Below are 13,148 nucleotides of genomic sequence, written 5' to 3' on the forward strand. Positions count from 1 at the left end.
AAAAAAAATCCCTCTCTTCTACTTTTCTCCTAGTTCTCCATTTTTGACTTCTCTCTCTATTTCTCACACACTATAATGCATAAAAAGGCTAGCATTTTGGTTGTATGATGAAAAAAAAGTGTTCCATTTTGAGTGATACTTAATTCAGCCATAATTGACCTATCAACCTTTGATTAAATTGTCTCCTTGTATCTTACAACGGAATAATGTGAGTTTTTACAAAACAAAACACAGTCTATTCAACTCTGATTTCTCGTTGAATTTGTTGCATAGTGCTTTGAATACTTCTTTCTTTTTCGATAAATCCTATTGTTCTTCTCTTTTTTTTTTTTTTGTACTATTTTTAAATACTTATTTTTCTTTTCTTGAAATTTTTTTCTAGTGTTTTGTGTTTGGTTAGGAGATTATTTCGAATAATTTTTTGAAAAAAATACTGTAATATTTTTTTGATGTAATATATATAAAATAAAAAAATAATTAAAAAATATATTAATATCTAATGCAAGTAAATCAATATGTATAAATAACTTACTATCCAAACAGACTAATCGTTTGTTTTGATATCACATCATAGCCCCATTTTTTTTACAATAATAATAAGAAAAGAAATAATGCCAAAAGTCCTGCCATGCCTAGTTCCTAACAGCCACAGACAAGTACAGACAAAGAAAACAACACACAGTCACATAGTAACCCCCCAAAAAGCAGAAACTGATGAGTTATGAGTTAAAAAAATACCGAACTCCAAAAGCAAAGAAAACAGTACCCAACAATACTTCGCTGTCCTGGACTCCTGTCCTGACTCCTTCCTCTCCTCTTTCACCTCCTTCCTCTTCCCTTCTTCTCTTCTCCTTCTTCTTCTTCTTCTTCTTCTCCCCCCCCCCATTCCTCCCCTTCTTTCTCTCTCACACACAACACACACCATCTCCAATCTTCCACTTCTCAAACTCACCTGAAATATCCTTTCTGGGTTTTGAACTTTGGCTAAAAGGGTCCTTCCTAGTGGTTTCCATTTCTCATTTCGTGGAAAAAAATGTACTCTTCGGCTAGGATGCCGATAGTACAGACGCTGCCGTTGGAGGCGGCTAGCGGCGGTGGAGCTGGAGCTGGAGCAGGAGGCGGGGACTATCACATCCATCATCATCACCATCACGGAGGGCCCGGCATGTCTTTAGATGGGACCAACTTGCCTGGGGATGCGTGCCTTGTGCTCACCACTGACCCCAAGCCCCGCCTGCGATGGACCGCGGAGCTCCATGAAAGATTTGTTGACGCTGTCACTCAGCTCGGTGGCCCTGATAGTCCGTACCGTCCCTTTGCCTTTCTTTGCTTAAAATTCTGTTACTGGTTTTTTCTTTTGCTGAGAACATTTTTTAGAAATGAATTTTTTGTGTTTCAAAAATACTCTTTTTTTTTTTTTCTAAGAGTTTATCTTGATATGAGTAGGAACGGCTTTCTGAAATATGTGGTAATTCGTGCATGAGCTGTTGTGCTTAGTCAAATATAATGAATTTCTGATAATACGTGTGTGCTGTGCATTTTGGTATTCTGGGCATAATCTTATGACTGTATGATCTTAATGCTACCTTTAGTTGTGCGGTAAATTTGTGATTAACTATTCAAGAAATGGTAAAACAATTGTCTTATGGGATGCCTTTAAGGTGATAAAGAACTTATCTTTTTAATGACCTTGAAACTCATAAAGTGTGGGTTCAAGTTCGGTAAATTACACTTAAATATGATTATCTTCATTGTTGTCACTATAGTGGTTGATGTTGATTGATGTCCTATATTCACTAAGTTGGGGTCAAACTTCTCTTTTTCTCTGATTAGTGGCATTTGTTTTTAATAAGTATGATTAGGACAAGACATAGCTATGGACTTCATGATTACCTATCAATTTCTTCCATATCCTTTTTGTTTTTCTTAATTTTGACATTTTCTTTTGACTCGTGTCAAGATCATAATTATGGAATCATAAAATAAGTTTTCTCTTGGCCTCTCCTTTGTTACTAGTAGGAAAAATCATTCAAAATGTCCCATCAGATTATCTTTTTTATTCCTCAATGGACCGTTAAAATATATTGTCTTAAAATATTTTTCATAGCATTTCTAGGAGTGGTCACTTCCTATGAATTTGTGGAGTGGACACCAAAGAAACAGAAGTTAGTCAAATGGGCAAATTATGTTGTCTCCAGGTAATGCATATGTAATTCTATTTGGGTTCTATTAGTAGACAAATTAGTATGACAGCTGGACTTTGTCATTGCACTTGAAGAATATTCTGGTGCTGTAAGTTCAATATATGGTCAATCAAAAGGTTTATAAACAGATTGTGGCTGTGGCTGTGGCTGTATTAGAGTCCCTGGTACGATTGCAACCATAGATGTTTGCTTCCATCATAAGAAACCTTATAGAACTGCCAATGCTAGTAAACCTGATTTTCATTTTAGCCAATTAAAATTTGATAAACTAATCATTGGATAATAATCCACACTTAGACAAATCTTCCTACAGCTTTCTGTCGCTTAACCTGAAAACTTGAGAATACTTTTCACAGAATTGTATTATGTGAAGATTCTTGTCTGATTAGAAGCAATGGAAATGGAACTGATATGCTATGGATATTTTTCTGAGAAGTGGCTTGTATTGGTATATAGTTTGAATGTCTCAATATAGAACATTTATGATAGTGTCAAAAAAGGAATGCTACAAGTGATTTGAACTGTCTTTAAGGATTCTAATAGCTGTGAATTTGGATTTTGAAAGATAGAAAGTAGTTCTTGGAATATTTACACACCTTGAAATATAAGCTGAATAATCCCAAGCAATTGTCTAAAAGCTGTAGACTATTTTGTGTAGCTATAATACTTTCAAGTATTGTATCCATTACTTCCCCCAAGCTGACTCTATGGCCTTATATGTACCCTTACATGGATATAGCAATAAAAGTTATACCTTATGATGGCATGTTTTGTTGTTCTTCATCTGTGGGTGGCATTAACTTCCTTGTCTGATGGTTAATTTTTGTTCAAAAACATTTTTCTGCATGAATAAGCTCGTCTTGATATTAATCCATTCCACTTTCCAGAGGCCACACCAAAAACAATTATGAGGACAATGGGAGTCAAAGGCCTTACGCTGTATCATTTGAAATCTCATCTTCAGGTATGGATCCGTCGCTTCCCTCTCTGATCCCACCAAAAAAAAAAGGAAAGAAATGAGAATGTAAAAAGGAAAAACTTCTAAGACTTCCTATGTGCATTTCAAAAATTGATCTAATACATATACAGTTCTTCTAGGCAATACAACATTGGAATCCTACCTGATCTTTGAAGGGAGAAGTTTAAGAGTTTTCCCTGTCAATTTCTCATGGAATCCTGTTTTCTATTTTTTCTTTTTGCAGAAATACCGCCTTGGAAAGCAAGCTTGCAAGGAGACAACTGAAAACTCTAAAGATGGTAATGGTTCAACTTTGACCCTTTTAACCTGGATCTCTTTTGAAATTCTCTATCCTGCTTTTGCAGCATGATGTGTATTATAATAGATATACTGTTAAAACATACCAATAAAGTGTATTTTAGACAAACTACTATGTTGGCATCGGAGGCCAGCGGTCAGGATGTCAAACCTACAAAAGTATATAAAATAAAAGGGAATTAAGTGGTTTTACAAAGAAGTTCCATTATCAATCTCTTTTGGGTATGGCTGCTTTTTATCTTCCACTTCAGATTATTTGTTCATTCAACAGTATTATGTTCTTCGAAAACTTTCTGACTTGTATGTCTGTGCGTTTGTTTGACTGCTGTGGGATTTTTCTTGGGGGTGGGTTTTTTTGTTTTTTTTTTTTTGGGGGGGGGGGGGGGGGGGGGAGGTGTGTGTGGGGTGGGGACGCCATATTTCAATTGTCAGAAAGTGCAGAAAGAGATTGTGACTAAAGAACTCTCCCAACAATGATACCTTACAGATCAAAGAGATCAGAAGGCTAAAACTACTGTTCTACATATTTTTATTCAAATCCACAGGATTATCCAACTTTGTCTTTCTAAGGAAGGAAAATATTTGAAAGAGTTCTTGAAAACCCTGTTTTAGGATTATTTAGTGAGCTATGGTACCATAAAAAGGGTAGGTCTATAACTTGTAGGATTTCTAACACTGAACTTGTGTCATAATCATAAATTTCATGCTCTGGAAGTCCACTGCTCCTCTGCCTCTTTGTATTGGATTTGTGGTCTGGGATAGACTTCGATAAATGGTGTCTACTAAGCAAATACGCTATTTAGCAGCAAATGAAAATTGTTAGAATGGATAACTTTAAGGAAATGAACTTGGATAATCTTGATAATACATATTATCATTTGTCTCAGAAAAAGCACTTTAAGTGGTCCAAGTGTTGATATTAAATTGTTGGTTTTGCAGCATCTTGCGTTGCTGAAAGTCAGGACACTGGTTCATCTACATGTGCTTCATCAAGAATGATTGCGCAAGATATCAATGAGTATGTTGCATTTCTTACTCCTTTCTTCCACCAGTTTTACGTACTACATATGTTTCACCAGTCTTCCGTCTCTTTGAGCAGTGGCTACCAGGTTACGGAGGCTTTGCGTGTGCAGATGGAAGTGCAGCGAAGACTGCATGAACAGCTCGAGGTTAGTCAGAGGTTTTGTTCTGTATCTACACCATTAACCTGATACATTTACTTCCATTTGTTAAAACAGTTGCTTCCTATTGCACTCTCATGCTAATTGCATGTGAGAATTTCCTTCTTTGCACCCTTTTCAGAAAATTGATTAATGCTATTGGAGTTTCATAATTACTTCTCTTTAGGATAATGCAATAGGCTAAATGCATTATATACTCAATACCATAGATAAGCACATATGCGCATAATTCTTTTGGCAATTTCTATTTCGTAAAACTTGGTTTCTGATTCTAGATGTCTTTCCAACTTTAACCTGTTCAATCAGGTTCAGCGGCGTCTTCAGTTACGCATTGAAGCACAGGGAAAATACCTGCAGTCAATCCTTGAAAAAGCTTGTAAAGCCCTTAATGATCATGCTGTGGCATCCGCAGGGCTAGAAGCAGCTAGGGAGGAGCTATCTGAGTTGGCAATCAAGGTTGCTTCTGATTGTCAGGGTATGACATCTGTTCCTCCTCTATCTGAAGTTGCTCCAGGAATGGAAAACAAAACCCCTTCCAATTTGCCTGCTCGAATTGGTGACTGCTCCATAGATAGCTGCTTGACGTCAAATGAAAGCCCTGTATCTCCTGTTGGTGATGGTTCACAGGCTGCTGCATTGAAGAAACGGGCACGCCCGGTGTTTGGCAACAGAGAGTCTCTGCATTTTGACAACTCCATGCGACAAGTGGAGTGGATGATGACCAACATTGGATGAGTTTCTGATGATTTATATACGAGTGATAAATCATCTGTTCTTTGCTTGTTTCATCGCATTGTGATTCCTATCTTGTTGATCTAAGAGATCAGCTTATCTTGCAACAGTCTTATGCATGCCCTTTGTAAATTACTTAGGAAGATTGATTTGGGAGTACTTGGATTTCAAGGTGCCTCCTCCTGTACTTTGACTTCTAAATAACTTTAACGTACCTTGCTGACAAATTTCTTGCTGAATTCAGTGGCTGAGAAACTGATTGCCGACATTTTAGATGTTATCTGTGGTTTCTTAAGAATATTTGGATGCAATATTGAAATGGACTGGAGGAGAAAAATCATTTGCCTAATAAGAGTGGTTGCTCCTGCAACAAGTTTTTCATTTATTGATCAATATATCTGAAGTAACTTCGTGCTTAATCATTCTACATTATATACAAGATCGAAATATACAACAATTCTTTGCGTCAAGAGTAATCACCTAGAAATTATTTTGTGTGTCAATCTGTAACTGTTACAGTTCTAGCTTCTGTTTCTTTTTTTTTTTTTTGGCTCCTCTTGCAGTCAAGATGTACATTGCATGTTAACCCATCTATAAACTATACCCCTTTTTTCCCTCACTTTTATTATTCAAACCAACAAATATCGGCATTCTCAAATGATGATATTCCGAATGATAGAACAAGGGTAGAAGGGCCTAAACTTGACTTGGATAATAGCCATGTTAGACTTTCACAAAAGATATTTTACATTTTTAGATTTCATGAATTTCTTTTTAATCAACGATATATGACATTTCAAACGTGTTGATTTCAATAATTCTACTTCGTTATCTTCCACTATCGACTTTTGCAGGTGATAAGTGGTTTTCATCATTGTCTAGTATGTATCAATCTGTAAACAGGGTGGAGATTAATTTAGCCTAGGGGCCTTGCTCAAGCCTGATCACAATCATATGACTAAAATGAAATGCACCCTCTCATATGTGCTCTTGTGTGTGTGTTTTTCTTTTTTTCCCTTTGGGGCAAAAGAAATCTAAAGTGTAATATCTTGTTTAAATTGTAACTAACTTGAAAGATGACTCATGTTCGTACTAAAATTAAGTAACAGAAGTGCATGGAAAGCTTTTGACATGAAAAGGGGAAAATATTTAATGCAGTGTCAAGTTGACATTTGAGGTTTTCGTGGAAGAGGGGGTCTGAAAGTCGAAAATGAATTCATGATGATGTATGTAGAGAAATGTTGGAAGCATTAGTCAATGCCAATGGGCAAAATTCTGGAATGGAAATCTACAGTTTCCTTATCAAATTGACATCAAGAAATGGATTTGAAAGTTAAACTATCCATAAATAAAAGCTTGTTCAAACTCTTTCAGGTTGATGAAGTTGGCAGGGGAGAGGAAAGAAAGTGAGGAAGGCTTGTAGTCAAAGCTATGATGGCATATCCACTTGGGGAAGAGAGAGAGAGAGAAAGAGAACGAGAATTTTGCATTCAAAGACATGACGACGATGGTATATATACTTTACTTTTCCATAACCCCATTCCCTCCTTCCCCACTGAACCCTTTGTTTTTCTTCCTTTATAGGACTAGTTTTGCAGCTTGTACCATTGATGGGTCTCTCTTCCCTTTCTATCATATACAGATAGATTCTAGGAGTTAAGCAGCAATTTCTTTCTTTGTTCTTCCAGACTCCAAACCCATGAAAGATTCACCAGGTATAACGCACCATTTCTTGTCTTTCTTGTTCAGGAGCATTGGATTTATTCCCAGTTTCCCAAACTGTACTACAACTTCAATATCATTATTCCTTTTATCCTTGCATGTTTGTTAAAATGCATAAAAGGAATTCAACTTGTGTATAGCATAATCTTACAGTTTCGGCCTTTTGTATAAAGGAACAAGTTAGGATATTTGGTACTTCTGTCATGTTAAAGTGCAATAAGAGAAATGGCTCCTTATACATTACAAGATTGAATATGTAAAGTAGAATAAGCTTTATCAGCTGTGGTTTTATAAGAATCTTTACTGACTGTATTAATGGGAATGCCTCAATGTTGTTGACTCCTTTCTTGTTCCAGAGTAATCCATTTTTTGGTGTGGATTTATGCATTTACTAGTTCTAGCTTCTTTACTTTATGCCTCAACGAATTATGGGTTCGAGCCTCTACATCGTAATTTGCTGCTAAAGATGAAAATATTAAAAAACTTTACTGCTAATCCTTGAAGATGAATACAAATTTTTTGTTTGGCAAGAGCACTACAGGCGTCTGACATCGATTTCTATCTGTTCTCTTGTGCTTCCCAGCAACATATTTTCTCCTATGTTATATTTCTTTAATTTGCTATTGCTGCTTTGGTTTCATGGGTTGGAGTCCATATACTCACTCTTCATTCCTTCACAAAATTACTCTGCTGACTATGTTACAACCATTTGAGAGCAAAAAGAGTACGAGGCATGATCGGTTGTTTTTTAGGAGATTTCCATTGCCACATTAGTTCTGTTTAATATGATGAAGACAGGTAGGTGTTCATTAACTTCAGCATATGAATGGTAGGTTCCTGATACAACCTTTGGTTATTATCTTGAATTATGGAAGGTCTTACATTTCCTTGTTACATGCTTGGAATCTGATGGAATATAATCTGATTGATATATTCCACAATATAGAAAAAAGAAATAAAGATACTTAACTGGAGTATTGGGAAACCTGTACAGTAACGTGATAGCAAGCAATTAATTCTGTTTGCCAATTTCTTGAATTGCTTAGAAGTGTTATCACTATCTGACTGCTTCGGACAACAACCACCATCGAACTAACTTAAAAAGTTATGTAGAGTATTGTTGGCAAGATATTCCATTATAAGTTTGTGTTGATGACATGTGCTTCTGCATTCAGGGGTGATTAATATTCTCAGATATCTCACTTATAATCGTATAGATGAACATGATCTCCATTAATTTGTGTGTTATTTGAACGATAACGTTACGATTTCATGTTGACGATCAGATGACCTTATTTGTTATGTTTTAATCAACAGTTATTGATTTACCTACTGCTGGCTATCTTGAAGGCACCTTTCGCCATTATGCTGATCTGAAGCTGTTGTCGGGTAAGGTGGTAGGGATGTTCTGTTGTCATAAACCACAAAGCAAGTATGAGAGGCTGGATCGTAAGCTTGAAAAGAGAATGATTGAGATTAAGAAAAGTGCCTCAGGACAAAGCAACTTCAGATCAATCAATAGCATAATCATGAAATTCCCCCAGTTCAAAGAGGGATTGAAAGAGATAAGAGACATTTTCCGACAGTACGGTGAGTCGTTTTTGTGTCTGGAAGTTTTTAATTTGAAACTGAAAGTCTTAAGGACACTGAAATCTCTCTCTCTCTCTCTCTCGATTTCTTGAATCATCAATGCAGATGAAGATAACAATGCAACCATTGAACGTGAAGAACTAAAAAAATGCTCTCAGGAATTGCAGTTAACAATCAGAGAGGAGGAAATTGATGATCTTTTCTACTATTGTGATATAAATGAAAATGAAGGCATACAACTCAATGAGTTTATTGTTCTTCTATGTCTCATATATTTCCTAACGGATTATTCCATCCCTTCTCATACTGTACATTTATCAACATCACCTTCGTTTTTCACAATTTTGAATGTTCTTTTATCCTTTTGTGAACAAATGTAGTCCCTCACAGTTGAATTTTGTTTCAGGCATCAGATATTCTTTCGCCGCAGCTTCAAGCTACTTTTAATATTATAATTGAAGCATTCTTGTTCCTTGATAAAAAAGGCAAAGGGAAATTGAACAGGAAAGATGTTGTCCAGGCACTGAATGAGGCTTCTTCTTTGGAGAGATCACCCTCTCATGTGACTCACACTCGATTCAGTATATTCATACTCTCTAATGTTATTTATATCATTGATCAGCAGCAAGTAGGGCCATGTTTTAGGGTTCATGTGATCCTATTAATGACTGCAGAAGAAATGGACTGGAACAGAAAAGGCAAGGTTGGCTTCAGGGAGTTTCTCTTTGCTTTCATCGACTGGGTTGGAATGGACTCAGATGATGAAGCTATTGAGATAGAAAATTAGCTGGATCCAGATCTGCAAGGCAGAAAGCAAGATACAATCTGCAGGAGGTCAGAGTTGATTGATGTGTACACGTGACATAAAGCGCGTTGCATATCAGTGTGCATAAGTGGCCAATTACACGTATGTTTATTACTTTCAGCTGAAATAGCTGAAATCTCACTTCTGTTTCATACTTTTGTGTGTTTTTCTGTTTCTTTCCCCATAAGATTTCCTAAGATCTGTAGTCTATACTTTGTATCAATGAATTGAACTGTTTCCCGGTGTTTATTTGTTTCCATTCTTTGCATGTGATATGGACTATTGATAGCAGCTGGAAAACGTCAATGTTATCTATGCTAAAGATTGTAGCGTTCTGCACCCTTAAATGGTAAAACACATTACAACTCCCTTCAGATGACGTTAAAGAATAAAAGGCAAAAGATAATTAATTTTACAACACAGGTTGCAGTAAACATAAGCACATCTAATTGTTTACATTATAGGCAAGTTTCATTGTATGCTAAGAGCTTGAATTCTTCTAATAAGTGACAAAGAAGATGCATTTCTTTGTTTCCATTGTTCTATTTCCTCCTCCTTGCGCCAATTGTCCGTCAACCATTGATCATGACCATCAAGTATGCTTACTATCTGCCTCATGCTTGGTCTTGATTCTGGGTTGGAGCTGGTGCATGCCATGCCTAATTTGATCAGCCTCAACAATTCCCTGCGGTTGTACTTTCCATCTAACCTCATGTCTGCCAGTTCTTCATATGGTCTTTTCTGTGCCTCAAATTCTTGAATTCTTCTCACTAGTAGCACCTCGGGCCTCCTAAAATCAACTGCCATCTGCCCACATACCACCTCAATCAACACTACACCAAAGCTATAAACATCAGCCATTGTAGTTGCTTCTCCAGATTTAATATACTCTGGCGACATGTATCCAAAGATTCCACAAGCTGATCTATTCTTGTCAATAACGACATGATGGCCATGTTCATTCCGTGTCAAGAATTCAGCTAGAGCAAAACAACCGAGTCTAGGATTCATGTCTGCATCCAGAGCTACGGCAGAAGATGTGATGCTTCTGTGAATAACCTGCTCATCCCATTCTTCATGGAGGTACCGAATGCCAGAAGCAAGCGATTTGATTATGCTATATCGATGATGCCATTGCAAGATTCTGCTTGTATGATGGAATAAGACATGACTTAGGAGGCATTTTGCAGAATAATCATACACAACAAGCATCTCCCCTTGTTCAGTGCACCATCCACGAAGCTGTACCAGATTTCTGTGGCGAAGCCTTCCCAAGGTTTGGAGTTCATTTGAGAATCTTACTCGCAATGCAGGACATGTCTTCATGCCAAGCCTCTTCACCAGAACATGGCAATGATTGTCAAGGAAACCATGATAGGCTGTTCCAAAGTCAAGCTCGGCTACTCTCCGTGAATCCGCAAAATTGTTTGTGGCAGCAATGATTTCCTTGTATGTTATCACCCTTGGAGTTTCAACCACCGGGAAAGTACATGGCGGAGGGTGGCTACTATGTGAAGAGACAATATTACTGTTCTCAACCTCTGCTGTTACGTACATGGTTTCTCCAGTGGCTGTGACAAAGTTTGATGAGTTTAGAGCAGAAGTGCTGATGCTGGTTGTGGATCTTGTTGTAGAAGACCCTGTTGTGATCGTGTAGCTAGAACTACTGTTACTTGGAGACGACAAAGATATGTAAAGGGGGTGACTCTTGAATGAAGGAAGATCTGGTAATTTACCATATATGTTGCCAGAAAGTACATCCACAGCCCATTTCATGTTAGGCCGCGATTGAGGATCATGAAGTGTGCAGAGAAGTCCAACATGTATCATTTGTTCCATGTCTGAAAGCTTGAAAGACCCATCTGGGAGCCTAGTATCCCCTGCTTGTAGAAGTATTCCTTCATCGGAGAGCTTCCTGGTAAAATCAAGCAAGATGATCTGATCATCCGGGTATGTGAGATCAACAGCACGTCTTCCTGAAACAACCTCCAAGACCACAATTCCAAAGCTGAATACATCAGATTTTGCAGTGGCGAAACTTCTCTTCTGGAAGCTCTCCGGTGGCAAATAGCCAATGGTTCCACCAATTCTGGTTGTTTCAGCTAGCCGAAATTGTTGATTCTTCATTGAAGGTGTCCTTGATTGGTACTCAATCTTATGTTCTAGCCACCTAGCCAAGCCAAAGTCACCAAGACGGGCATTAAAATGTGAATCAAGCATCACATTACTCGTCTTCACATCTCTGTGTATGATCTGAGTCTCCAATTGTTCATGGAGGTAAAACAACGCAGCAGCCAAGCCATTGACTATCTTCTTCCTACGCTCCCAATCAAGAGGTGATGAACCATTCTTCTCAGGCCTTTTAAAGAGTATCCTGTCAAGACTTCGGTTAGGCATGTAGTCATAGACAAGAAACAACTGATCATCATGAACACACCATCCCCTGAGCTTTACAAGGTTCCTGTGGCGAAGATGAGCAACGGCTACCAATTCTGCAGCAAATGTCTTCTCGAATTGCTCGCCTCTCTCAGCCAAGCATTTAACGGCTACTGTTGTTCCATCACTGGGTAAAACTGCTCTATAGACTTTGCCAAAGCCTCCACTTCCGAGTATTTCATCTTCACTAAATCCTTTGGACCCTATGTAGAGCTCAGAATAGCTGAATATTCTGGCATTTTCGCCCCCTACTTCCTCAGACATCTTCACTCCTGCCATATCCTGGAACAACATACCAGAGAAATGCTTCTCTGGGGCTTCTTGGTGGCAGAAGTTGATCCATTTTGAGTCAAAGAATCGATGCACTGATGTACGAAGGAGATTCACAACTTGTGAGCCACAGTGACGAGGAGACGGTTGTTTTTCCTTTGTTTTCTGGACTTTTTGGTGATCAATTGGTTCAATTTCATCAACATCTGCTGGCAGAATGAAGCAAAGGCGGTTCAGATGCATGGTTCAGCTGATATTGATGAGATGGTTAATGGCTTGAATTGCAAAAGTTGGACATGGATGGAGGGAATGCAGATAAGAGTAGTGTGAAGGTTCCAACAATGAACAAAAGCAGTTTTTGTATGAAAGTTTTGCACCTGGTTATGTATTTGGTGGCTTATATTCAAACATGGTTAGGTTGCATGTTTGAATTGTATGCCTATGAAGATAAAACTGGCCAACAAGAACCAACCCCTGTATGTATGATGTTTGCTACAGAAAATTCTGATTCTTTAGTTGATTTGGTTTTCTGGAAACACATCATGGATCACATCATCCATATCAGTTGTTCACACTTTTAAGAGGGCTAATTTTTCCATAGCCGCTTTTTTAAATTTCATACCGCGTTGAGGGTTGTACCTTTATGTTTCTCTAGAAACAACAGAAAGAGGTGGGGACTCAAAACTTTGGCTATATATGGATATTTAGCCCATCTGCAAAGACCTCAGATTGACTTCTGCTTTCCTGTGCACGGCCATAAGAATTATTTTGGACATAAACATTTATTATTTCTGAAAGATCCAGGTTCTAGGTAAGCAAACTTCTTATATATATTTGGGGAATGTATAGATCCACAATCAAACTTTTAAACCCCCTAAATACTCTAGACGATCTTATTTATCTTAACAGAGTAGATTTCTCAAAAAACTTCT

The 13,148-nt window shown here is 37.7% G+C and overlaps 3 protein-coding genes across 7 annotated transcripts; 2 read left to right on the forward strand and 1 right to left on the reverse strand.

The window, feature by feature from the left end:
• Nucleotides 1–670: 670 nt before the first annotated feature.
• LOC113734440 (protein PHR1-LIKE 3-like) lies at nucleotides 671–5,673 on the forward strand. Of its 2 annotated transcripts, none has more exons than XM_072082126.1 (6): nucleotides 671–1,305; nucleotides 3,092–3,168; nucleotides 3,407–3,461; nucleotides 4,420–4,498; nucleotides 4,580–4,649; nucleotides 4,968–5,673. In XM_072082126.1, the coding sequence occupies exons 1-6, from the start codon at nucleotides 1,176–1,178 to the stop codon at nucleotides 5,394–5,396; spliced, it is 840 nt and encodes a 279-aa protein (XP_071938227.1). In that variant the 5' UTR covers nucleotides 671–1,175; the 3' UTR covers nucleotides 5,397–5,673. The 2 variants fall into 2 exon arrangements, with proteins under 2 accessions (XP_071938227.1, XP_027116786.2); XM_027260985.2 differs by having other exon boundaries at nucleotides 673–1,301.
• Nucleotides 5,674–5,824: 151 nt separating this feature from the next.
• LOC113734443 (probable calcium-binding protein CML22) lies at nucleotides 5,825–9,801 on the forward strand. 4 transcript variants are annotated; one of them, XM_027260987.2, is made up of 6 exons: nucleotides 5,825–6,903; nucleotides 6,978–7,108; nucleotides 8,433–8,705; nucleotides 8,811–9,013; nucleotides 9,112–9,286; nucleotides 9,380–9,801. In XM_027260987.2, exons 2-6 carry the CDS (start codon nucleotides 7,093–7,095, stop codon nucleotides 9,490–9,492), a joined length of 780 nt encoding a protein of 259 aa, XP_027116788.1. In that variant the 5' UTR covers nucleotides 5,825–6,903; nucleotides 6,978–7,092; the 3' UTR covers nucleotides 9,493–9,801. The 4 variants fall into 4 exon arrangements, with proteins under 4 accessions (XP_027116788.1, XP_027116789.1, XP_071938228.1 ...); XM_027260988.2 differs by having other exon boundaries at nucleotides 8,466–8,705; XM_072082127.1 differs by having other exon boundaries at nucleotides 7,036–7,108.
• Nucleotides 9,802–9,857: 56 nt separating this feature from the next.
• On the reverse strand, nucleotides 9,858–12,459 carry LOC113734442 (receptor like protein kinase S.2-like). Its single transcript, XM_027260986.2, has one exon. It carries the CDS (start codon nucleotides 12,457–12,459, stop codon nucleotides 9,982–9,984), a length of 2,478 nt encoding a protein of 825 aa, XP_027116787.1. The 3' UTR covers nucleotides 9,858–9,981.
• Between the last annotated feature and the right edge of the window lie 689 nt (nucleotides 12,460–13,148).

Source organism: Coffea arabica, chromosome 3c (genome assembly GCF_036785885.1).
Source record: "Coffea arabica cultivar ET-39 chromosome 3c, Coffea Arabica ET-39 HiFi, whole genome shotgun sequence".
Lineage (NCBI taxonomy): Eukaryota > Viridiplantae > Streptophyta > Magnoliopsida > Gentianales > Rubiaceae > Coffea > Coffea arabica.

Excerpts from the sequence above, each read along its gene's own strand:
- LOC113734440 (XM_027260985.2), top strand. The coding sequence starts at position 1,034 with ATGTACTCTTCGGCTAGGATGCCGATAGTACAGACGCTGCCGTTGGAG. Across the intron at positions 3,462-4,419 it reads AACTGAAAACTCTAAAGATG|CATCTTGCGTTGCTGAAAGT; the intron begins GTAATGGTTCAA and ends TTGGTTTTGCAG. Across the intron at positions 4,499-4,579 it reads ATTGCGCAAGATATCAATGA|TGGCTACCAGGTTACGGAGG; the intron begins GTATGTTGCATT and ends CTCTTTGAGCAG.
- LOC113734443 (XM_027260987.2), top strand. Across the intron at positions 8,706-8,810 it reads AGACATTTTCCGACAGTACG|ATGAAGATAACAATGCAACC; the intron begins GTGAGTCGTTTT and ends TCATCAATGCAG. Across the intron at positions 9,287-9,379 it reads TGTGACTCACACTCGATTCA|AAGAAATGGACTGGAACAGA; the intron begins GTATATTCATAC and ends TAATGACTGCAG.
- LOC113734442 (XM_027260986.2), bottom strand. The coding sequence starts at position 12,459 with ATGCATCTGAACCGCCTTTGCTTCATTCTGCCAGCAGATGTTGATGAA.